This window comes from Halichoerus grypus, chromosome 8 (assembly GCF_964656455.1).
Source record: "Halichoerus grypus chromosome 8, mHalGry1.hap1.1, whole genome shotgun sequence".
NCBI classification, from domain to species: Eukaryota; Metazoa; Chordata; class Mammalia; order Carnivora; family Phocidae; genus Halichoerus; species Halichoerus grypus.
In genome coordinates this window covers 81,148,905-81,172,567 of record NC_135719.1, presented here as the reverse complement: position 1 = coordinate 81,172,567, position 23,663 = coordinate 81,148,905, and the positions used below count along the sequence as shown (strand labels likewise).

The 23,663-nt window shown below is 56.4% G+C and overlaps 2 protein-coding genes across 3 annotated transcripts in view; both read left to right on the top strand.

The window, feature by feature from the left end:
- ACIN1 (apoptotic chromatin condensation inducer 1) overlaps window positions 1-12,136 on the top strand; it is a 33,109-nt gene extending 20,973 nt beyond the window's left edge. The window contains exons 1-12 of one of the 2 annotated variants that reach the window (XM_036114778.2): window positions 877-1,033; window positions 2,830-2,971; window positions 6,448-6,490; window positions 7,341-7,474; window positions 7,572-7,724; window positions 8,240-8,381; window positions 8,708-8,853; window positions 9,254-9,361; window positions 9,501-9,608; window positions 9,847-10,171; window positions 10,285-10,385; window positions 11,195-12,136. In XM_036114778.2, the coding sequence (XP_035970671.1) occupies window positions 915-1,033; window positions 2,830-2,971; window positions 6,448-6,490; window positions 7,341-7,474; window positions 7,572-7,724; window positions 8,240-8,381; window positions 8,708-8,853; window positions 9,254-9,361; window positions 9,501-9,608; window positions 9,847-10,171; window positions 10,285-10,385; window positions 11,195-11,521 (1,848 nt within the window). In that variant the 5' untranslated portion in view covers window positions 877-914 and the 3' untranslated portion in view covers window positions 11,522-12,136. Of the gene's footprint in view, window positions 1-876; window positions 1,034-2,829; window positions 2,972-6,447; window positions 6,491-7,340; window positions 7,475-7,571; window positions 7,725-8,239; window positions 8,382-8,707; window positions 8,854-9,253; window positions 9,362-9,500; window positions 9,609-9,846; window positions 10,172-10,284; window positions 10,386-11,194 lie in introns of those variants that run through there. The other variant, XM_036114776.2, reaches the window with a different exon arrangement.
- Window positions 12,137-13,085: 949 nt separating this feature from the next.
- On the top strand, window positions 13,086-23,342 carry CDH24 (cadherin 24). Its single transcript, XM_036114779.2, has 13 exons — window positions 13,086-13,230; window positions 14,780-15,084; window positions 15,276-15,570; window positions 15,724-15,843; window positions 15,916-16,083; window positions 16,257-16,444; window positions 16,851-17,104; window positions 18,073-18,209; window positions 20,513-20,634; window positions 20,716-20,827; window positions 21,046-21,294; window positions 21,860-22,909; window positions 23,017-23,342. Exons 2-12 carry the CDS (start codon window positions 14,884-14,886, stop codon window positions 22,369-22,371), a joined length of 2,358 nt encoding a protein of 785 aa, XP_035970672.2. The 5' UTR covers window positions 13,086-13,230; window positions 14,780-14,883; the 3' UTR covers window positions 22,372-22,909; window positions 23,017-23,342.
- Window positions 23,343-23,663: the final 321 nt, after the last annotated feature.

Genomic DNA, 23,663 nt, shown 5'->3' with positions numbered 1-23,663 from the left:
TGCCCATGATTAATTTCCGTTTAGTTCCCAAACATTTCCGGCCCAGCAGAACCCCACCGCCCCGTGTAACAGCTCTCTCACTTCGGCTTCTTATCTAACTTTGGAGCTCCCACCTTGGAGCCCTTGCTCCAAGAAGTGGCCTTCGTGCTTCAGCTACCCAAGGTCCCCTTGCCCTGTTTATCCTTTTCCTTTCTGGCTCCAGTGGACCCCGGGGCAGGGTGACCTTATTAAAGACTCTGTGAAACAAAGTTGTCTGTCATCTCTTCAGAGACACCTCTCCCCTTCTCTACTGGTAATTCCAAAAGGAACTCTCTCTCCTATCCTCTCCTCCCGCCATCCCTGGGGAAAGGACAGGTTGGAGTAATAACACGTGGTCATTGCTTGGGGTGAGCAGCCAGCTAGCTACTGTAGTGATTGGATAGTGCCTGTTCTCATCCCCCCCTCCCCGCAGGAACAGCTGACTGGCTTCTAGGATAGAGGGAGGTGGGCACATAAAAAATTGCTCATGACCCTCCATTCTGTATCTCTTTCACCTTTGGCTTTGTTGTCTTCCTCCTTTAATCATTTTTCACTCCCGAGCTCTGCTGTTTCCCTTCCCTCTATTCTCTGGAATCTTCCAAGAAAGCAGCTGTAACTTTGTATGTCCTCTCCACCCAGCCCCCTCCCCCTGGGAAGACAAGGAGAGCGCACCCTTTCCCTCTGGGGTTAGGCCTTGGTAGCTGTTGTAACCTGAGAAAAGAAGGAAAAAGGCCAGGCCTATTGAGCCAGCAGTGAGCTCCCTGTGGCCTGCCAGAGGATAAGAACCTTGCTCACTCAGCGCCCTCCCTCTTCTCTTTCCCCTCCCCTGCTGCAGCAGGGCCCTCCCCCATCCGCACACACGGGCTGCTGGGTAAGTGGCAAGATGGCTCCCCTGCATGTCTCCGGCTGATCGCCGCCGCTCCGCCAATACAATAGAGCCAGCCACTACCAGCAGCCTGGCCCTCTTCCTCCTCCTTCTCCAGAGAGACCAATCCAGCCGAACTCGGGGTTTGCCGTGAGGACTTAACGCTTATCTCTTAAAGCCAGATCTATTTTAGCCTCCCCTCACCACCACCACCACCACCTCCCCTTCCATTTACCATTTTTTGGATCCCCAGTTGCTGCATCTCGATTTTCTCTCTCTGGATCGGGTGGCTGGGGAGGAGGTGGTGGGCTCTTGGGACAAGGAAGGTGTTGTGGGTTTTTTTTTAAATTTTTTAGGATTTTTTTTGTTTGGTTTTTGTTATTTCTTCCATTCCAGAAAGGGATAAACAGCACTTCCAGGGGGAGAAAAAAAATCATGTTATCAGAAAGCAAAGAAGGGTGAGAGCTTCACATTTCCATGTATCCCTTTTCCCCACCGCTCTAGCCTACCTCCTCTTCCTTCTGTTCCCCATGGCTTTCATTCCGTCTTTTCGTTTTGGTTTGTTTTCAGTCATTCTGCTTTCCCCCTTTGTCCTTCCTGCCTGATTTCTAATTGGCCCAACTTGCCCTCTCCGTGTGGGAAATAGGTATTTTTTGGATAAGTCTTTTCTTTAGGTTTAGGCAGTTGAATCGCGTGTTTCTGTGGGGGCCGGTTAGCTGGGGGCACAGTTCCGATTTTCCCCTCCCCCTTCCCGTGCATCCCTCCCTGCCTGCTCTGGGGAGCCTGTTCTGACCTCTGAGTGTCAGTCAGCCTGTGGGGAATGCTGAATTTTCTGGTGGTGGTTACCAGTGTGGGGAGGCTTGGTTTCCCCTCTCCTGGGTCTTAGGCCCCTAATCATCTTAATCTGATTTTTTTCCCCCAGTGTTTGGGTGGTAGTGGGAGTGGGATTAAGAGATAGAAGTTAGGGATGAAGACAGAAAAAGGAGATGGTAGTGGGAGTGAGATCAAGAGATAGAAGTTAGGGATGAAGACAGAAAAAGGAGATGGGAAGATTATCTGAAGTGAATCTCTGGGACTCGTTGCCTGAAATGGGAGCTAACTTGTGTGATTCAGAGTGGGGGTGGAGGGGATTCAGGGTGTGGGGGAGGGTGTGTCCTGACTGGGAGGCCTGCTCTCTTTATCTCTTGGAAGTTGGAATGAGGGAGTGGGAGAAACTGGGTGAAAGCCGAATGTAAGAACAATTCCTACACCTATGAGCAGGTAAAAGTGGCCTGATTCTTCTCTGAGCTTTCAGACTCCAGCATTTGTCATTTTTCATTTTGGATGAGAGGGTCCTTATTGAAGTTTGAACCCTCACCAGCCCTACTTTCCCTGCAACCACCCCCCCTCCCAATTTCTCCATTCCTGTTGTTTCCACATCCTGTGGGTCGGTAGGCCTTATTAAGCAGTTGATTATAAACACAAGGTTGGGATCACTTGCCACAGCCATTCTGTCTTGTCGTCTTAAGCAATCAGGCTTCCCTTAATTTCTCATGCAATTTTGTTAAAGATGCCTATGGCCAGGGGATAGGGAGGCCACGTGGTTGTGGGCAAATCACACTTTTGAGGGACTGTGTTCAGAGGAGTATGTTTCTCCTTTCCATGTAAGAGTACTCTGGTGAATTACCTAAAAACAGTTGGGAGTTCCGACCCCACACGTCACAGCTTTATCCCATCTGGGCAGTGGGTGGATGTGGTTGCTACGATCTGTGCTCTTTTCCCAGGGAAAACAGTTTCCCAGTTTTCCTGTGGGGGCAAGGTCTCTAGTCTCATCTGAAAAGCAGCCCTCCCAACCCCACCCAAGTGATGAGGCATGGGGGTTTCCTGACCCAAAACCTAATGTCTTGCTCTCTCTTCCCCTTGATTCTTTCCTGCCCTTCCCTCCCTACCTCTCCCCATACTGTCAGTGAGGAGAAGGAGGAAGTGACCATGGACACAAGTGAAAACAGACCTGAAAATGAGGTTCCAGAACCCCCCGTGCCTATTGCAGACCAAGTCAGCAATGATGACCGCCCAGAGGGCAGTGCTGAAGATGAGGAGAAGAAAGAGGTAAATTTCCAAGCCACCTGTTGGGGTGGGTGGGCAGGAGTGGGCCTAGGGGAAAGAGTAGACCACTTTGGTGATCCCTCTTACACAGTGGGATAGCTTAAAGAAGGGGGTAGGCCGACTTGGATAAGGATAGGGCCAAGGGAGAATTCGCTGGTTTAGCAAGGGAGACCCTTTGTTATGGGGACAGGGCTCATTCATTCCTCTTTCTTTGTTGGGGAAGTGCAGTCCAGACTCTTGGAAGTTTGTAACTAAAGGAAAAGTCAGTTAATGGCCCTTTATCCAAGACCCAGGCCCAGCTTTCCCTGTGGTAACTGTTCGCTTTCCCTCCTTTTTAAAAGCCTGTGGGAGGGAGCTCAACGCCATCTAGTGGGCTTTGGTGGTTCTCAGCCGAAGAGCCGTGCTGAGGAATTTTTGTTCCTCCTCTGCCCTCTAGTGGTCATATTGCAGAGATGTAGCTACTTAAGAAGCCAGCATTTGGGGTAATCCCAAAGGCCCCTTCTCCATATATCTCTGACTCCTCTACTTTCTTCTCTGGCATATATGTTATCTTGTATCCTGCACCCAATTCAGGGGGCTCCCCCCATCAGAGCCAGCGAAGTCTTCTTGGCTCTTAAAGTAATAAAGAAAATTAGCTGGGTTTGGGACTGGGGTAACAGGATGGGAGGGACTGTCGTGTGTGTAGCCTTTCTTTGGTGTGTGTTGCGGGGGTGGGGGCCGGTGAAAGTGATTTGATGTGCAGAATATTATTTATTACAAGGTCCTTCTTCCCCGTAAAACTTTGTCCAAGTACCTCATGTACGGTAATCCGCCCGTAAAATAAAACCCTGCCCAACTGGCCAATCGCTGATGCCGCCTCTTCCTCTGGACCCACCCGCTGCTACTGAGCTGCCCAATCAGAGCCGAGTCTGCTATCCAGGTGTCTTGGCCAGAGGGGGGCATGTATATGGGATCCTGTGATGGGCCCCCTTTTGCCTCCCTGCCTTGCTTACATCAGGGGGCCAAGAAGAGCACTGTTCTGGAGAGACTTGTATTGAGAAAGCAAAAAGCATTTGGAAAGGGGTGGACTTGCATCATCTCCCTATTTGGGACACCCCAAGAAGAGCTTGTGTCAGTGCTGGGGCGCCTGCCCACATGCCCTTACCCTTTTGAGGACTGTGGGTTGCCTTGTTTGCTACAGACTGTTGGGATCCCCATCTAGGGCACCAAGACCTCCTAAAGAGTCAATGTTTGTGATCACAGTGCCGTGCTGTAAAATACCGAGTGGAGGCTCTCGGCTTAAGCTCTAACGACTAGGAGCCCTGCAGAGAAGTCTAGGGTTTGAGCCCAGGGATTTAATGCTGATGACAGCCAGCCATGTATCACCACTTGCTCATCAGATGGACTTTTCCTTTGGTCCCTGTTGTCCATGGTGAAGGGCAGCATGTTGGTTGCTCCAACTTCTCCTCCATCCCTGGAGGCAGGGGCTCATCCATCCACCTGACTGGAACCACTGTCTCAGCTGGAGTCCCTGAGGAGATGCCACACACAACTCTCAGAAGAAAAGTATTCTGACCTTGCTGCTGAATGTGTGCCAGGTCCTGGGGCTATCCAACTACTACCCCCAGGCTGCCTTCATCAGAGGCTCCATGATCCCACTCGGTGAGAGGACCCCTTCCCCATTTACAGGCAGAGGAGAAAGGGACTCGAGTCATCACCTGGATTCCAAGTATTGGGTGGTGGTATTGCTGGATCTTGCCACTGGTGGACATAGGGTCCTGCCTGCCTCTCACGATAAAAGGCCAGGACCATTCCTGCTACTCAGAGGCCATCTCATCAGGGACTGCAAGATGATGCCCCTACAGGGCTGGGACTGATGTCTCTGCCCCTTTTCCCCCCGTACCCCTCGCTGAGCCTGGCCACCGCCAGTGAACTGTCTTGACATCATGGAAACTGGGCAGCGTCCCCCCACACGTTTTCCTCCCGCCCCCCCTGCGCCCCTGGGAGGACTCTGGCAGTGCCGTGCTGACCACCACGCCGTGCGCCCACCTTTTTTGCCAACCCAACCCCCCACCAATTGCACAGCGCCTAGCAGGGAGGGCTCATTCTGATTGGACCGGCGGTTGACTAGATACAGTACACAGTGAGGTGCGATTGGCTGAACTGAAGATCCCAGGTGTGAGATGGTACCTGGAACATTTGTCATATTCCTAGTTATTTTCTTCTTTATTTTCTTCTTCTTTTTATTTAATCTTTTATTTTGATTATTTTCTCTTTCTTTATTTTTCTGATTTCTTTATTGGATTTATTTATTTATTTGGTTCATGTTTTTCCTGTTTTAATTAAGACCTCTTTTTTTCTTTCTTTTCTTTCTTTCTTTCTTTTTTTTTTTTCCTCACTAACTTACCCATCGAGAGCGGCCTGGCTAGGGGTCAGGCTGGCCCGTAACGGAGACCAAGGAGACTTGGTTAGACGACACAAACGGGGCTGGGGGGTGGACGGGGAAAGGGGATTTCATCAAGAGGGTCCTGCCCTACCCTTTAGAAGGGTGGTAGGTCTTAGTTTTTCCAGAAATAAGCATTGAAATCTAAACACACTCTAATCCCCTTTTCTCTGTCTTTCTCTTTTTGCTCTGTCCATAGTCTTTCTCCCACTGGGTGTTCGGGGCAGAAACTTGCTCGATGGCAGGTTTGGGAGTTTCTGGTCCTTGGCAGAGCCCCCTAAGGCTTAAGCCCTGTTGGAGAGGAAACAGGCTCTGCTAGAGCTCTATATAATGGGTTGGAAAGCTGGAGGCTCCCTGGGGACAATCTGCCCCTCAAAAAAAAAAAAAACCAAAAAACCTTCCTTTACCAAACGCACCTTGAAAGACTTTCTGCTGGCCCTTGGGTCAGGAGCCTCCTCTCTGGTGGGTCTGGTGCTGCCCTGTAGGGGTGTGGACAGCCTTAACAGTCTGCTGTCCGAGTGACTCAAAGCCACAGTCAGTGGATGTCAGGCTAGACATGGAGAAAAGGAGGAGGCTTACCTTGTTGCAGTGATCATCCCAAAGTTAGTTTTCCTTGTTTCCTCGTGTTCTCTGAGAGTTTGCAAGGAGACCTAGGAGGACCAGATGACCCAGTTCTGGGCATATCTTGTTGGGTTTGGTGTCCTCTCGACCCATAGAGACAGTGGAAGAGGGCAAGACCCATGCCTTTAAAGGGCTGGGAGGCTCCTGAATTCCTCTTCCAGCTTATTTCTGGTTAAGCTAATACACAGGTGTGGTATGGACTAGATGACTTTTCCCTGCTGTGATGTTTGATTTTATTTTTTTCTCTAACTTGCATTGATTCTGCTTCGTTTTTGCCGTTTGCCGCTTCTGTTTTGGTCTCTGTCTGTCTCTGTGTTTCTCTCTCTCTGTGTCTTTGGAGCCTATGCTAAGACTGCCCCATCTAACCTCCTTCCCCCCTCTCTGTGGGGTGTGTCTCTTTCTCTTTTTTTTTTTTCCCCTTTTCTTCTCTATACAGAGCTCGCTGCCCAAATCATTCAAGAGGAAGATCTCCGTTGTCTGTAAGTCTAGCCCCAAATCCCTGATAAAGGCCAGGAGTACCATAAAAATCAGTTCATAAAGAAATAGGTTCCCATTCTCTCTCAGTGGCATTCTTAGGTCACCCCTTCCCACCCCACTCCCTCCACCCAGCAAATCTAAATCTTCTTGGCATATGTAGGGTTCTATTTTGAAATTCAAAACTTCAGATAATCACTGTCATTTTTCCCAGGTCACATTTTTTTTCTTAACTAATGACACTGAGGTGTCTCTCTCACCATTTCCTATCTAGCCCTACATGCATTTCCTCTTTCAGATATCTGAACCCTCAGAACCAGCAGTGGGTTTGAGGGACTTTTCTATAATGTTTAGTAGTTTATCCTTTATTCATTTTTAACATTTTTCCAATGAGGAACTCTGAATTGACAAAAGTGTAATAGATCTTTATAACTTAATATGAAGTCATAGTGTGAAAATGAACCTAAAGCATGATCAGATCATGTCACAATCTTAAACTAACTTTTAGATATAAGTATCACATAGTCTTGTTTTTCTGCATTCCTATGTCCTTCTCAGTCTGTCTTCCCCAGTACTTTAGTTAGTTCTACCACTAAAAGTTTAAACTGCTCACCACCCTAGTTACCCATTCCTAGTTGCCTTCAGAGATAAGTAGTTTTTATTGGTCAGAAAGTGGCTCCAGTCCTTGTATTATTCACTCTGAGGCATGGTTTCCCCAGCACCCAAATACAATTTCCTTAAGTTAACCTTTTACCGAAATTCCAGTCGAAGGCTATCTGTAGGTGTTAGTGGTGTGAACCAGCAGAGGACCTAAGACCATCTAACTAGTTGTTCGGTCCTATTTCTTGGGGACAGCAGCTACCAAGGGGTTGCCAGCTGGAAACAGTGACACAGAGGGGGGCCAGCCTGGTCGGAAGCGGCGTTGGGGAGCCAGCACAGCCACCACGCAGAAGAAACCCTCCATCAGTATCACCACCGAGTCACTCAAGGTGAGGTGGGAGGAGCCGGGGAGGGGAGGATGAGACACGTTGAGGTGGGAGTAGACACGGGCCCAGTGTAACGGGGTGGGGGGTATCTGTGTCCCAGAGCCTCATCCCCGACATCAAACCCCTGGCGGGGCAGGAGGCTATTGTGGATCTTCATGCTGACGACTCCCGAATCTCTGAGGATGAGACAGAGCGTAATGGTGACGATGGAACCCATGACAAGGGGCTGAAGATATGCCGGACTGTCACCCAGGTAAGGCTCTTGCACCCCAGCGTCAGGGGAGCGGGCAGTGGACTCCAAGCAGGCAACCACAGTAGAGTCCTGGAAGGGAAAGCTGCCATCTGTGCAGAGGGCTGCGCTGATTGCCCTTTTAGGGGTCAACAGACTACCACATCCAACCTGTTGTCCATAATAAAGAAAATTTTATTAGAACACAGCTACACCAACTCATTTACTCTTACATCTGGCTGCCTAAGTGCTGTAACGTCAGCGTGGAATAGTTGCAACAGAGACTGTGTGACTTAGGAGGCCTAAAAATATTTCTCATCTTGCCCTGTACAGAAAAAATTTGCCCACTCCTGCCTTTGTTTTCCTCATGGCAGAACTGAAGCATTAATAATCCCGGGATCCAGTGGAGGAGAATGAAATCTTTCCCCTAGTGGAAGGAACATGCTAGGTTTACTGTACCACCCTCTTTCAGGAAACAGGCGGAAAAGAATGTGCCAGTTTGGTGTTTAAGAATTGCTCCATTATCTGATACCTTACAGGTCGTACCTGCAGAGGGCCAGGAGAATGGGCAAAGGGAAGAAGAGGAAGAAGAGAAGGAGCCTGAAGCTGAACCCCCTATACCTCCCCAGGTTTCAGTAGAGGTGGCCTTGCCCCCACCTGTGGAGCATGAAGTAAAGAAAGGTAGGTGAAGCGTACAGCTCCCTGAATTCCGAGAGCACTTTATTTGGACCTCTTTTAAAGCATTTAATGTTTTCTGCCTTTTATTATAGTGTTTTTGCATCGCTGTTTTACCTCCCTCTCCTAGTTATTGAGCTACTTGAGAGTTAGGTTAGAATCTTTGGATCTCCATAGTGAGGAGCTTTGCCTAGACAGTACCTTGCACATTGTAGGTGCTCAGCACAGTTAGGTGGAACAGTGCTTGGTAAGGAATGAGAGAAAGGCATAGCAGAGGTGAGAGAGCCAGCATTGCTCCCTGCTGAAAACTGTTCATGTGCTCTTTTTGATAGTGACTTTAGGAGATACCTTAACTCGACGTTCCATTAGCCAGCAAAAGTCTGGAGTTTCCATTACAATTGATGACCCAGTCCGAACTGCTCAGGTGCCCTCCCCGCCCCGGGGCAAGATCAGTAACATCGTCCACATCTCCAATTTGGTGAGTCGGAGTCATTTCCCACAGCCCGGCCTTGTTTAGTGGTTAAGAGTTTGAGCTTTGGATTCCTGTTACTGAACTTCAACTCCTAGATCTGCCAGTTACTCACTCACTGAGCGACTGACCTCATCTCTCTCAACCAGTCTCCTCACCTGAAAAATGGGGACAAAGTATCAGCCTGCAGGGTTGTCTGGAGGATTTGCGGAGGGCCTGGCACGTAGTGTCTCCGTTAGTGTTACCGTGCTTCGCTCCCCTCTCATTCCCACGGGAGAGTTCCTGACCCCTCTGTGCCCATACTCTGAAGCTGTACTCCTGTGCCACATACTTGGGGAATCTGAAGACTGGTTGCAGGAGTATTGTTCTTGCCTTCTTCAAGACTTGGAAACTCCATTTTCCTTGGCAGGTGCGTCCCTTCACTTTAGGCCAACTAAAGGAATTGTTGGGCCGGACGGGAACTCTAGTGGAAGAGGCCTTCTGGATTGACAAGATCAAATCTCACTGCTTTGTCACGGTGAGGGGAGGAAGCTGATTCTCTAGGTTGTGGCACACATTTCCTTTTGTAACCAACGTGGGCAGGTTCAGGGGCCTTGTGGCAAGTGGGAGGGATTGAGGCCTGTTGTGACCCTCTGCCTTCTGCCTTCCTCCACCAGTACTCAACAGTAGAGGAAGCAGTTTCCACCCGCACAGCGCTACATGGGGTCAAATGGCCCCAGTCCAATCCCAAATTCCTTTGTGCTGACTATGCCGAGCAAGATGAGGTAAGAAACCTAGGGAAAGGAAGGAGGGGAGGGGCAGGGGAGGCCATTATCTGCTAGAATCCAGCTGAGATCCTGGCCAAACCTGCAGCCACTGAGATTCCTTCTCCCTTTTCCTACCCCTTGGTTCCTTTCGTTGAACCATGGGGCTCCGAAATCTGTATGCCCTGGTACCTGGGCTCCTTCAGTGGGAGTGTTATCCTCTCCATCCTGACTGTCCTTGTCCCTCCTCTACCCACAGCTGGATTATCACCGGGGCCTCTTGGTGGACCGTCCCTCTGAAACTAAGACAGAGGAGCAGGGGGTACCACGGCCCCTGCACCCCCCGCCCCCACCCCCAGCCCAGCCACCACAGCACCCCCGGGCAGAGCAGCGGGAACAGGAGCGGGCGGTGCGGGAACAGTGGGCAGAGCGGGAACGGGAAATGGAGCGGCGGGAGCGAACTCGATCAGAGCGTGAATGGGATCGGGACAAAGTTCGAGAAGGTCCCCGTTCCCGATCACGGTCCCGTGACCGCCGCCGCAAGGAACGTGCGAAGTCTAAAGAAAAGAAGAGTGAGAAGAAAGGTACTTAGCTGTCGGGACACACATACCTGCTAGTAGGTGGGAAAGGAACCCAAATGGGATGGGACACACAGGGTCATAGAGCATAAGGTCTGACTCACTTTCTTCCACCTCAGAGAAAGCTCAGGAGGAACCGCCTGCCAAGCTGCTGGACGACCTTTTCCGTAAGACCAAGGCAGCTCCCTGCATCTATTGGCTCCCGCTGACTGACAGCCAGGTGAGTGCTCACTTCGGCTCCGCTCTGAGTAGCAGCCAGGCTTGACAGCAGTGCAAGGGGGAGAGTCACTTGACTACTGGTGTGAGAAGGCCCAGGTATTGGCTTAGGATGAGGGAAGAAACTAAGCATCACGGAAAGGCAGTATTTAAGAACCAGGTGACGGTACGCCATAGAGAAGCCAAACCCAAGAGTGCCAAGGTCAACACAAAGACAGGAACTGGGTTTATGTGTCTAGGAAGCTGTCTGTGCCAACCATCCTTGTCGGAAATTGATTTCAGTTAGCTGAGAAACTATTTTCCTGCCTTTTTATTTCTAGGATAGTTTGCCTTTTTTTTTTTTTTCAATTTTTATTTATTTGGTAAGTAATCTACACCAAATGTGGGGCTCGAACTCATAACCGCAAGATCAAGAATTGCATGCTCTTCCAACTGAGCCAGCCAGGCACCCCTAAGATTTTTTTGCTTTTTAAATTTAAGTTTCTTTGTAATGGGCCTTTTTGGGAATTTGAGGCTCATGTACTCGGCTAAAGGGGGAAGTGGTTTGTTCACATCTTAAGTAGCTGGGGGAACATGAGAGGCAAGGCATGGGTGGTGCCACTGCCTGTCGTGGGTATAAAAGGCGAACACTTGGAGGCCATGATGGGGACCCGGAGACAAAGACAGCTGTGATTGCGGACAACCCCCTTCCTGCTTAACAGCAAAGCTGGCGATGATCCTGGGCTAGGGCAGGGCCCAGGGACATACAGACAAGGCGGGACTGGCGTGTGCGGGGCTGAGATCCCTCTTCTCTGCCTTTGCTGCCTGCTGCAGATCGTTCAGAAGGAGGCTGAGCGGGCTGAACGGGCCAAGGAGCGGGAGAAGCGGCGAAAGGAGCAAGAAGAGGAAGAGCAAAAGGAGCGGGAGAAGGAAGCAGAACGGGAACGGAACCGGCAGCTGGAGCGGGAGAAGCGTCGAGAGCACAGCCGAGAGAGGGACAGGGAGAGAGAGAGGGAAAGGGAGCGTGACCGGGGTGATCGGGAGAGGGAGAGGGAGAGGGACCGGGAGCGAGGCAGGGAGAGGGACCGCAGAGACACCAAGCGCCACAGCAGGAGCCGGAGTCGGAGCACGCCTGTGCGGGACCGGGGCGGGCGCCGCTAGCTGGGAAGGCCCGAGCGAGAGCTGCAGGCATCAGCCACCCTGCCCCGGGGGGTTCGAGGCCACAGAGGGATAGGTACAATCTCCACCGCCCTAGAACCAGGGGTCTTTCACACCATTTACCCAGTGCTCAAGTATGGCTGCCACCTGTCCCCACATACCAAATGGAGCAGTGGCCGTCTTTCCCCCCAGAGCCCCACCCCCATAACCTATCTCTTGGGAGTTAGCCCTCTCCTCACTCTCCTTTCCCACTGTTGAGTCTGAGAGGGAAGAGCTAGGTTAGGGAGGGAGGTGGTTGGCCCAGAGGTGGGGAACAGCCAAGAGCCCCAGACCTCTCATTTTTCCTCCATCCTGCTCACCACCTCCTTTGGGTACTCACAACCCCCTCTTGGGAACAGCCGGGGCCAGGACTGGGTCACCTATGAGCTGAATCAGCATCTCCTCCTGAGTCCCAGGGCCCCTGCAGTTCCCAGTCTCTTCTGTCCTGCAGCCCTTGCCTTCTGCCCACCGGTTCCACTTTATATCCACCTTTTCCTTTTGTTCAATTTTTATTTTTATTTTTTTTATTATTAAATGATGTGGTCTATGGAAAATAATAAAAATCTGACTTAGTTTTAACTAGTGTGTGACTGGCTTTCCTTGGGCAGGGCCGGGGGGAGAGCCAAACAGTTGAAGAGGAGGGCTGTAGCATGGGGGCACCATTGCCTGCACTCCATACACTTGTTTAGGCAGCCTGCTGCTTCCGGGAGCAGGGACTTCCCGCCCTCCATCTCTGTCTTGGCTCTACCCACGTCACCACGGAGCATTGTCCTCACTGGAGGCCAGAGGAGAAGACCCCTGGGAAGAGGAGGGTCCCTGTCCCGGTGCCCAGTCCCGTGTTAGAGGCGTTCGGTCACCTGCTCGCCACCTTCAAGGCGCCTCCCACAGCGGCCGCCAGGGGGCGGCAGCCGCTCGCTCAGTGGGCGCCTGTAAATGAGCTTCCCAAAAAGGCTCCACTACCCACCGCCGTCCCCTCCCGCTGCTGTCGTGCCTCGGTTCCCGACCTGCTCCCTGGGCCCAGCCCGCGGACTCCCTGGACCCTTCTGCCGGCTTAAGCGCTCCCCAGTCGGCCGACTGTGGTGCCCCGCACCGGCTCCCCAAATGCCGCCTCCTTGCGGCCGGGGTTCACAGCAGCCCCAGGAGCGGGAGCGGGAGCCGCAGCCGGGCCTCTCCGCAGCCGGCTCCTAATTCCCCGCCTCACCGCGCGCTCGCCCTTCGCCCCGCGGCGTGGGGGCGTGCGGGGCCGCTCGGCGCTCCCGGCTGCACCCTCCCCGCCAGCCCTTCGGGGACGGCCTGGCGCCGGGGCCTGGACGTCCTCCCGCCCGAGTGCCCCGCCGGGCGCTGCGGGCCCGGCCCGGGAGGGGCGCCGCATCTGTATGCGCCCGGCGGCCCGGCAGCGCCGCCCCCGCCCCCGCCGCGCGGGCCCGGGCTGGCCGGGGAGGGTCGGAGGCTGGGCTCTCTCCCGCGCGCCGCGGAGCCGCCTCGCTCCTCCGCAGGCGGAGCCTCCTTCCCCCGCCCCCTCCGTCTCGCTCCCTTGTTCTCGCCGGGGCCGCTCAGACCTGCAGCGGAGCCGCGGCGCCCGCTCCGATCGGCTCGGGGCTGCGCCCCCGGGACCCGGTGACGGGGGCGGGCGGGGACGCTCCCCGCCGGCCTGGGTCCCTCGGCACTGCCAGGTAAGGGCGCCTGCCCCGGAGCCCGGGGTCGGGAACCCGCGGAGGGGCAGCAGGGGGCCCGCAGCCTGCGGGTGTCTTCAGAGCGGTGCGCTCCGCGGCTGGGAGCCCACTGCCGGCTCCCTTCTCCCGCGCTCTACCTCTTTCCCCTCTTCCCTCGCACCTCTTTTCCTCCTTTCCCCATTTTCCTCTCCCTCGGTTCCTCTTCACCCTGCCTTCTCTCTGCCTGTTTGCCTCCTCTGCCCCTTCCCTCTCCCTCTTGCCCTGTCTTTCTCCACCTCCTCTTCCTCTTTGCCTTTTCCTTTCCCGACCTTTCCTTTCCTGTCTTTCCCTTTGCCTTTTCCCGCTCTCCTTTCCTTCCCCCGTTTCTTCCGGGTCGCCTCCTCTTCCCTTCCCGCTATCCGGTTTCCCACTCCTCCAGCCCTTTCCTTCTCCCCCTCGTCCCGCCTCCCGCTCTGGTCCCCGGCTTCCCTCCGGCTTCCCTCTTCCCTCGGGAGGGAAAGGACTGGCAGGTGTGTGTCTGCTCTGGGGGAGGAGGGGTGGCAGCCACAGCTACCTGAGGGGGTCCCCCCCTCCCCGGCAGGAGAGGGAGGAGATAGCAGTGGGAAGGGTCCTCTCTCCAGCTCCCTTCCCGAAGCCCCTCCTGGCTGCCCCCTCTCTCAGATTGAAGTTCCCGAGGCCTGCTCTGACCCCCGCAGCTGAGGGCTGCCCCCCGCCTGCCCATCACTCCCAGAAAGCCCCTCTGCCCCCCTCCTACCATTCCCAAGCCTGTTACCTCTGACTCCTCTCTGCCTGTCAGACACCCAGGCTGCCTCCTTTGATCTCTTTCCTCGTGTCTCTTGCTGCCATTCTGTCTCAGTCTGCGCCGGACAGTGCCTGAGTCTGGGTCTCACCATCACTAACACTGAGTCTGTAGTCTCTGCTCTCCTCTCCCAGCCTCCTGGCCTTGCCCCCAGCTTTACATCCTCTTCTTTCAGCTCCGGCCCCCCCACTCTGCCTCCCGAGCCCAGTCCCCCTTCAAGGACTTCAGCTGGCAGTGTGGGCTGGGGGCAGGTTCTGGAGAGGTGGGGTTCCCTCTGGAGGAGGGACTTTCACAGGCTCTCAACCCTATCTTAGGCTGCACGCCTTGTCATGGCTCAGCCTGACCCCAGACACCCTGACACCACACCTCCGTGAGTCCCAGCCCCTGGATTCTAAGCCCTTTCCCTGGTAGTCCCCAACTCCTCCAGCCCCCTGGCTGCGTACCCAACCTGGGAGAAGAGGGGCCAGATCTGGGGTTCCAACCCTTCCCCGCATCCCCCCTCCTGTTTTCTTCCCCAGCTTCTCTACTCAGAGTTGACTGGCCAGAGATTTATCAGCTTGTAGGGCTGGAGGTGAATACAGGCAGAGCCTGGGTGGAGGGAAGGATCAGACTGTCTGCTCTGTCTCAGTCTGGGTTCTGGGCAGTGGGGTGTCTGGTTCCTTGGAGGTCTGATCTTCAGTATCTAACTTTAGTTGGGGGCCGGGGAGAGTTAAGGGTTTCCTTGACCCTGAACAGCTACCTGTCCTACAGGTGTGGATCCATGGGGTAGCCCCAACGCATCTGCCCTTCTGCCCCAGCCAGCTCATGCCTCAGTACCCGGGGACAGTGAACAGAACCCTGGCTGGAGCCCAAACATGTGGGGCCTGGTGAGGCTCCTGCTGGCCTGGCTGGGTGGCTGGGGCTGCATGGGGCGCCTGGCAGCCCCCGCCCGGGCCTGGGCAGGGTCCCGGGGGGGCCCAGGACCAGTGCTGCTGCGGAACCGAAGGAGCTGGGTGTGGAACCAGTTCTTTGTCATTGAGGAATATGCCGGTCCAGAGCCCGTCCTTATTGGTAAGGTAAGGATCAGCCCTTCCCAGGTCTGCCCTGACTCTCGAGGCCCTTAGGTCCTGCCCTGCAACTTCATCACTTCTTCAATGACCTTGGCCCCTCAAGACTCCCAACACTCCACCCACTCATAGACTTAGACTCTTTAACCTTTCTGTCCCTATGCTTGGAACCTGCTGCCATTTTTCCCTGACCCCTACAGCTGCACTCGGATGTGGACAGGGGCGAGGGCCGCACCAAGTACCTGCTGACCGGGGAGGGGGCAGGCACTGTATTTGTGATTGATGAGGCCACAGGCAATATCCATGTCACCAAGAGCCTGGACCGGGAGGAGAAGGCACAGTACGTGCTGCTTGCCCAAGCCGTGGACCGAGCCTCAAACCGGCCTCTGGAGCCCCCGTCAGAGTTTATCATCAAGGTGCAAGACATTAATGACAACCCACCTATCTTTCCCCTCGGGCCCTACCACGCCACAGTGCCCGAGATGTCCAATGTCGGTGAGTACCCCAACTCTGACCATCCCAGAGCCCGTCTCCTGGAGCACCCTCACCTCTCCTCCCGCATTGCTCTCGTGTCTGGGTCCCCCTCATTTGCTGTTCTTTCCCACCTGGCCCTGCCCCTGCTGAGTGGGGTGCCGGGATCCCCCACAGGGACGTCAGTGATCCAGGTGACTGCTCACGATGCCGATGACCCCAGCTACGGGAACAGCGCCAAGCTGGTGTACACCGTGTTGGATGGACTGCCCTTCTTCTCTGTGGACCCCCAGACGGGTGAGGATAGAGCTCGGAGCCTGGCGGGGCAGCCATGCGAACAGGCAGCCCCTGACCCGTGTCTCTCCCTAGGAGTGGTGCGTACTGCCATCCCCAACATGGACCGGGAGACGCAGGAGGAGTTCTTGGTGGTGATTCAGGCCAAGGACATGGGCGGCCACATGGGGGGGCTGTCGGGCAGCACTACGGTGACGGTCACCCTCAGCGATGTCAACGACAACCCCCCCAAGTTCCCTCAGAGTAAGGGGCCAGTGCTGCCACCGGAGCCATCCTTTGCCTGCCCCCACCCTCTACAGCTTCTGGGGAGGCCTCCCCTCTCCAGCCCTCCCCCAGCCAGACCCCAGGAGAAGGGAGTGCTGGGAGAGGGAGGAGGGCTAGGGACCTAAGATGTCTCCCCTCCGTCCCCCCTCAAGGCCTATACCAGTTCTCTGTGGTGGAGACGGCTGGGCCGGGCACCCTGGTGGGCCGGCTGCGAGCCCAGGACCCAGATCTGGGGGACAACGCCCTCATGGCGTACAGCATCCTGGACGGAGAGGGGTCCGAAGCCTTCAGCATCAGCACAGACTCCCAGGGTCGAGACGGGCTCCTCGCTGTCCGCAAGGTTAGCCTTCTGTCTGCTAACACTTGCACACTCACTCCTACCTGCCTCTTGCCCCACGAGGCTCACTCCTAACTGGTCTAACAGACTCGGGACCACTGGGTTGGAGCTTAGAGATCATGGTCGTCTCGTCCTCTTTCAGATGAGGGACTGGGGCCCAGCAAGGGGGAGAGACTGGCTCAGAACTTTTCGTGTAGCCAGTCTATGATGGAGCTAGGGGCAGACCTAGGGTCACAGACTAAGTCATCTGCCTCACCCTGACCACTGTGGCCCCTGCCCCTCAGTGCCCACCTCTCGTCTCAGGTGGGCCGAGCACTGGATGCGTGGGGAGGGGACCTCTCACCTTCCAGGAGCTTGGGCCTGCCCTGGTTTCCACGTGCCTCAGTCACTCCACCTCTCCTCCCCATAGCCCCTGGACTTCGAGACCCGACGCTCCTATTCCTTCCGCGTGGAGGCCACCAACACCCTCATCGACCCAGCTTACCTGCGGCGAGGGCCCTTCAAGGACGTGGCCTCCGTGCGCGTGGCCGTGCAGGACGCCCCAGAGCCGCCTGCCTTCACCCAGGCTGCCTACCACCTGGCGGTGCCTGAGAACAAAGCTCCTGGGACGCTGGTGGGCCGAGTCGCAGCGGCAGACCTGGATTCCCCAGCCAGCCCGATCAGGTGAGCGGGGGTGTGGGCAGGGGAAGGGGAGGGCCTCAGGGAACGAGCCCAGTGGCAGGCTAGTCCCACCGAGGATGGGCCCCCCTCACCGAAAATCCCACTCACCTCCTGGCGGAGGTCTCCCCCTCTGCAGGGCTGAGGGCCAGGGAAGGCCTGGAGGTCGGGGCTAGCACCCTGCGCCCCCCACAGCTCCACGCATCCCTCTGCGAGGATAGCAGTGGCGCCTCCCAGTGACGGTGCGGGCAGCTGCAGGCTCATGTGACGAGTGGTGCTGGAGGGCGGGCCACCACTGTTGGTCAGTCCCTCAGCGCGGCACATTTTACCCACTCGGTAACACTCAGTTCTCACAGCAGCCCTGTGAAGTAGGCACGATCAGCCCCAGTTGTTTTAGAGGCCAGGCCCCGACAGGTTAAGTTCCTTGTCCAAGGTCACATAGTCAGGAAGCAGCAGAGCTGGGACTTGCATGCAGATTTGTCTGCCTTGAGAAGAGCCACTCTTCCCACCTTTCAGCAGCCCCGTCACAGGAATGAGGGAGGTGCTGGTGTCATTCCCATTTTGTAGTTAAGTAAACAGAGGTTGAACGATTCACCCAAGATCACACCGCTGGTCTGAGGCAGAGCAAGCCTGGGGTCCCTGGGTCCCTAGAATAGAGCCCAGAAGTCAGAAAGACAAGCTGTTTACCCCCACTTCCACCTCTTTCTGTCTCACCCCCACCATAAAACCCAGTCCCCCTGAGTCTTAGGACAGCTATTTAATGTTGGTAACTTCCCCAAGCGACTTGTCTCTTAAGGGGACCCTAATGTGAATTATGGCTCTGGGTACCCGGGGCAGGCTCAGCCCAGCGAGCTCAGGCCCTCTGCCCAGAAGAACCAAGAGGCCCAGCAAGGCAAACAGAAGGGAGGGAGGGGTAGCAGCAAGCTCTGGCCCTGCCCCCAGATCAGCCCCCAGCTCCGCTCCATCTTCCCCAGATACTCCATCCTCCCCCACTCGGATCCAGAGCGCTGCTTCTCCATCGAGCCCGAAGATGGCACCATCCGCACGGTGGTGCCCCTGGACCGCGAGGCTCGCATCTGGCACAACCTCACAGTGCTGGCCACAGAGCTTGGTGAGGAGCCCTAGGCCCCCGGGAGAGGGAGAAGGCAAGCAGCCACCTGGCAGAGGAGCTGTCCCTGAGCAGGGAGGGGGGAGGCCGTCACTGCCACCATGCCTCACCAGTGTACAGCGCTGGCTTCCCAGCCTGGATCACCACCACCAGGCAGGCCTCCTGGTCTCTGAGGCTGGGCTGGCCTGGGCACAGTGGATCTGCCTGCGCATTCTCCTGACTTTAAATTCATTCCCATACCTGACTTTCCCCAACTGGGAAACAAACCTAATCTCAAATAGCTCCTAAGCCCTAGGAAGCCCCAATCTGTACCCTGGCAGACCCTGCCCTGCCCACTGTCCGCTTCAGGCTGAAGCCAGGGGCCAGGGCAGGGCTGGGCCCCTCCTCTGGAGGCTGACTAGGGGGGCTCCAGCAGCCCCTCCCAGGGACACCCTGCAGAGAGCCCTCAAGGTAGGGGAGAGGGGCCAGCCCCTGCCCCTGTTAGCCCCCAGTCACCAGCAGCACGCTTTGGCTGCCTCTGGGTGGCCCTGGCCCACGGAGGTGGGGAGACCTCCGTCCCCTCTGTGAACCTCCCCTTATCACTCCTGCTCACACCCCAGGGCCTCCTACATTTGCTGTCTGTGTCCCGTCTGTGGGAACTGTCATTGTGTGCGTAGATGTTTGTACATGGCAGCGGAGAGCTCTATGTATGTGTACATGTGAGTGTGTATCCACGTGTGTGTACAATTCCATGTGTGTGACAATACATATATACACACATGGAGTGTGTGTGTGTGTAGTTGAGTGGGTAGAATATTTGTGCGAATGTATAATTAGGTGTGTGTAAGGATAGCTACAGGTAGCTGTTTGTGTATGTCATTTTGTGTATGTGTATGTGAGTATTCGTGGCCAGAGAATTTATTACATACTGTGTACCAGGGACTGTTCTAAGTACTAAATGTGGATCAATTAATGTAATCACCACCACAACTTTATGAGGGAGGTATGGTTATTTCCCCATTCGACAATAAGGAAACTCGGCCAAAGAGAAGTTAAGTAACTCCCCAAGGTCATGACGACGTGACGGGGCAGAGCCATGAGACCCCGTAAGGCTGCGGAGTTGGAGCACTTATCCCTCCACCGTGTTGCCTCTCACGTGTAGCAGTTTATGTGTGCGGGCTCAGGTCTCTGGCCCTGTGGCTGTGTGTTACATGGTGTTGCACGTGTGCCCGTCCGTGTGAATGTCCCTGTGTGTATATAGTGTTTGCAGTTGCCTGTGTATACGTAGCCAGCCATCTGTGTCGTGGGTGTGTGTGTCTTTCCCTCCCTGCCTTCTCACCCTCCCACCAAATCCTGCTCTCCAGCAAACCCCAAGATCAACTAGCAGGCCCTGGGCCCATAGTGCAGAGAAGGAATGGAGCCCCGAACCCTTGGCCAGGGAGCCCACTCAGCCTCCCTTGCCCAGGCTGGGACCTCGGCCCCTCCCCCGGGGCCAGCCAGCTCCCTCCCCACCTGGGAGAGGACTAAAGAATCTGGGAGGCTCAGCCAGCAGAGGTGAGCTCCGGGGTGGGCAGGGATACCTGTTTTCCATTCTTTCTTGGATGGCATTGGCAGTGAGGAGCAAGTCAGGGTAATGACAGGGAGCCACCTGGTGAAGGGTTGCGTGAAGAAGGGGGCCTGTGTCTGGCTGTGGCACCCAGGCTGGCCTGGCTCCCCAAGGCCAACTCTAAGTGCTCCTCACTGCTATTCCGTGGCCTTCCGACCGCTGATGGGGCGTGTGTGTGTGTGTGTGTGTGTGTGTCTGTCTGTCTGTCTGTCTCTGTCTCGCTGGTGCTGTGTATGAAAATGCATCCTCTCGACCCTGGGTGGGGGGGTGACACTGAATACACTGTGTCTATCCAACACCCACTTCATGTATGTTGTATTTGTTTTAAATGCTGAGTGTACATTGAATATATGGTATGAATGTGTTTGTTTCATGACTATTGTCTGTGTGCAACCTGTATGCACCTTCCGTCTACCTTTCATTTATGGTGCATGTGTCGTGCATGTGGGTTATCCTGTACGCATATCGTGGGTGCTCCGCCCCTGTGGAGTGTGGGTTCCACACTGCACATATCTTGGCTACCACGTGAATGTTGTCGTACGCTCTCGGTGTTCCATTCGTTTCACGTCACCGTCTGCGACTTGCACGTTGCGTGCATATCCCGCATGTTGCACGTGTACACTGTGCGCTACGTGGGGCGTCCGCGCCCACGCACCATGTGTGTTGTGTGTAAACTGTTGTGTGTGCGTGGGGCACATATGTGTTCATGTTCTGTCTTCAGACAGCTCCGCACGGGCCTCCCGTGTGCAAGTGGCCATCCAGATCCTGGACCAGAATGACAACGCTCCCCAGCTGGCTGAGCCCTACGACACCTTCGTGTGTGATTCTGCAGCCCCCGGCCAGGTGAGCCAAGGAGGCAGAGGGCTCGGGACCTGAAGACCGCAAGCTGCCCACTCCATACAAGGCCTCTCTGCTTCCTCCCAGCTGATTCAGGTCATCCGGGCCCTGGACAGAGACGAGGTGGGCAACAGTAGCCGTGTCTCCCTTCAAGGTCCTCTGGGCCCCGATGCCAACTTCACTGTCCGAGACAACCGAGGTGGGTGGCCCCCCTGCTGTCCTCCTCCCATCCCACCTCCTAGCCCAGCCTCACCCCTGCCCACACATCTGGGCCCTCCACCCAACAGAAGGTAGATGTGGACGTGCACACATTTGCTCTTTGCCAACCTTCCCCGTTGGAAGCTGTCTCCCTGGGCGGCACCGACCCTACAGGGACGGTGTCTCAGGAGGGGGCCCGACACCTTCGCTCTCCCACAGATGGCTCCGCCAGCCTGCTGCTGCCCTCTCGCCCTGCTCCGCCCCGCCAGGCCCCCTATCTGGTTCCCATAGCACTGTGGGACTGGGGGCAGCCAGCCCTGAGCAGCACTGCCACCGTGACAGTCAGCGTGTGCCACTGCCGGCCCGATGGCTCCGTGGCTTCCTGCCGGCCCGAGGCTCAGCTCTCACCCGCTGGGCTCAGCACTGGGGCCCTGCTTGCCATCGTCACCTGTGTGGGCACCCTGCTCGGTGAGTCGGGCCACCTTGGCACGTAGATGTGGGGTCCGAGCCTGCAGGGGCTGGAGAGAGGGGCCAGGGCCCTGGACCTAGGGAACTCCACCCCGGGGCTTAAAGGATGCGCCCGTGCGCGGATTTTCCCACTCCCTCGCGTGTCCAAGAGAAGAGCTCCGGCCTCGGGCCCTGGCATTACCAGTCCGCAGTGACAGCAGCAGGCCGTAAAAACTGTTTATTGAAGCCTGACTCTGGACGGTGCGTGGTGCCCGGCGCATCACTTGTGCTATTTCGTGTCATCCTTTCAACAGCCCTAAGAGGGAAATTCGTTTTCCCGGTTTTCCACACCAGCCCTCTAAGGGTCAGAGGTTCAGAGAAGCGAAGCAACTTCCCACAGTCACACGGCGAGTGCGGGGTGAAGTCAGGCCTCAAACGAGGCCTGCCAGGGCTCAAACCCGGGTCTTGCCTCCCCTCGGCCACACTGGCTCCTCCGTCTCCCAAGCCGCGTGCGGCCCCGGGACGGAAGCAGGCGGCGCGCTCCGGGGCGCCGCGGGCTCAGCGGCCTTGTGCGCCCCTCCCCCAGCGCTGGCGGTGCTCTTCGCGGCCCTGCGGCGGCAGAAGCACGAAGCGCTGATGGTGCTGGAGGAGGAGGACGTCCGCGAGAACATCATCACCTACGACGACGAGGGCGGCGGCGAAGAGGACACGGAGGCCTTCGACATCAGCGCCCTGCAGAACCCCGACGGGGCGGCCCCGCCCAACCCCGGGCCGCCGCCGCCGCCGCCCGCGCGCCGCGACGTCCTGCCCCGGGCCCGGGCGCCCCGCCAGCCCCGGCCCCCCGGCCCCGCCGACGTGGCCCAGCTCCTGGCGCTGCGGCTCCGCGAGGCGGACGACGACCCCAGCGTGCCGCCCTACGACTCGGTGCAGGTGTACGGCTACGAGGGCCGCGGCTCCTCCTGCGGCTCCCTCAGCTCGCTGGGCTCCGGCAGCGAGGCGGGGGGCGCCCCGGGCCCCGCCGAGCCGCCGGACGACTGGGGGCCGCTCTTCCGCACCCTGGCCGAGCTGTACGGGGCCAAGGAGCCCCCGGCCCCCTGAGAGCCGGCCCCGGCCCTGCCCGCCGCGGGGGGGGGGGGGGCAGCCCGCACAGGCCCTCTGAGTGAGCCCCCACCCCCCTGGGGTCCAGGCGGGCGGCAGCAGCCCCGGGGGAGAGCCCCCAGGCCTCCCCTTGTCCCTGTGTCCCTCTTCCCAGCTTCCCCAGGGCAACGGCCTTCTTACCTCCCTCCTCCCGAGTCGTCTGTATGTCTCCCTCCAGGGATCTCTGTCTCTTTCTGTAACACTCTCCTGTCTGGGTCTGGATTGTGTGGCTCGACTCTGAATCTCTCTGTTCCTTCACTGTGACTCCACTCTCTCCGTGACTCTGTTTTTGTCTGCCCGGTTCTAAATCTCTCACACACCCTCTCTCTGTCTCCCTTGCCCACACACATGCTCTGTGTCTGTCTCCTGCCCGCATCTGCCTGCATTCTCTCCGGGTCCCTGTGACTGGCTTTTCAGTTTTTTCTGTTATCCATCCCAAAAGCAAGAGAAACTTCCAGCCACTGCTGCCCACCCTCCTGCGGGGGATGTTCGGCCCCAGGTCAGTGCCGCTAATTAAGGGGGGGGTGGGGCGAGCACTGGGATTGCCTGAAGCCCTCCTCCACTCACAGACTAGAACCGCCCCCCTCGGGTCTCCTGTCTTTACAGACCTGCCCGCATGGTTCCATCCATCACTCATGGCCTCATCCTGGCTCCACTGGCCTCCAGCAGAGAGAGGGTACCAGCCCACCTCCCAGGGCCAGAGCTCCAGCCCCCCACATGGCCGCCTCCCTGGAGCTCTGCCCAGCTGTTGGCCTGCCCTGGGCATCCCAGCTCTGGGCATTGTCTTGTGTGTTTCCCAGGCCCCAGGGGGAGGGGAGGGGAAGGAAAGGAAAGGAAAGGGGGAGGCAGCTGGGGAAGGGGAAAAAGGGAGGAAGGGGAGGGGCCTCCATCTCTAATTTCATAATAAACAAACACTTTATTTTCTAAAGCTGGAGCCCTGTTTCCCGTTCTGCATGCAGGTTTCTATACAGAGCTTCCCTGTGCCACGTGGTGGGAGCAGAAGCCTGACCCAACCCCGCTGGCTCCTTTCTTCTTTGGGGGGGGGCGGGGGCAGTCCACTCAAGTCCCTCTAGCCCGAGGAGGGTTTGGGTTGTTTCCATTCAGGGAGTAAGTATCCCCACTGCCAACTCTCCTGTTCCTTGTTGGTCTCAAAATGTCTAAGGGAATTAAGGGGGATTGGCCAGAGGGAGGGTGGCAAGGAGAAGTGGGGGTGAGAGCTCCTAAGAAGAGAGGGGGAGAGATAAAAGACTAAG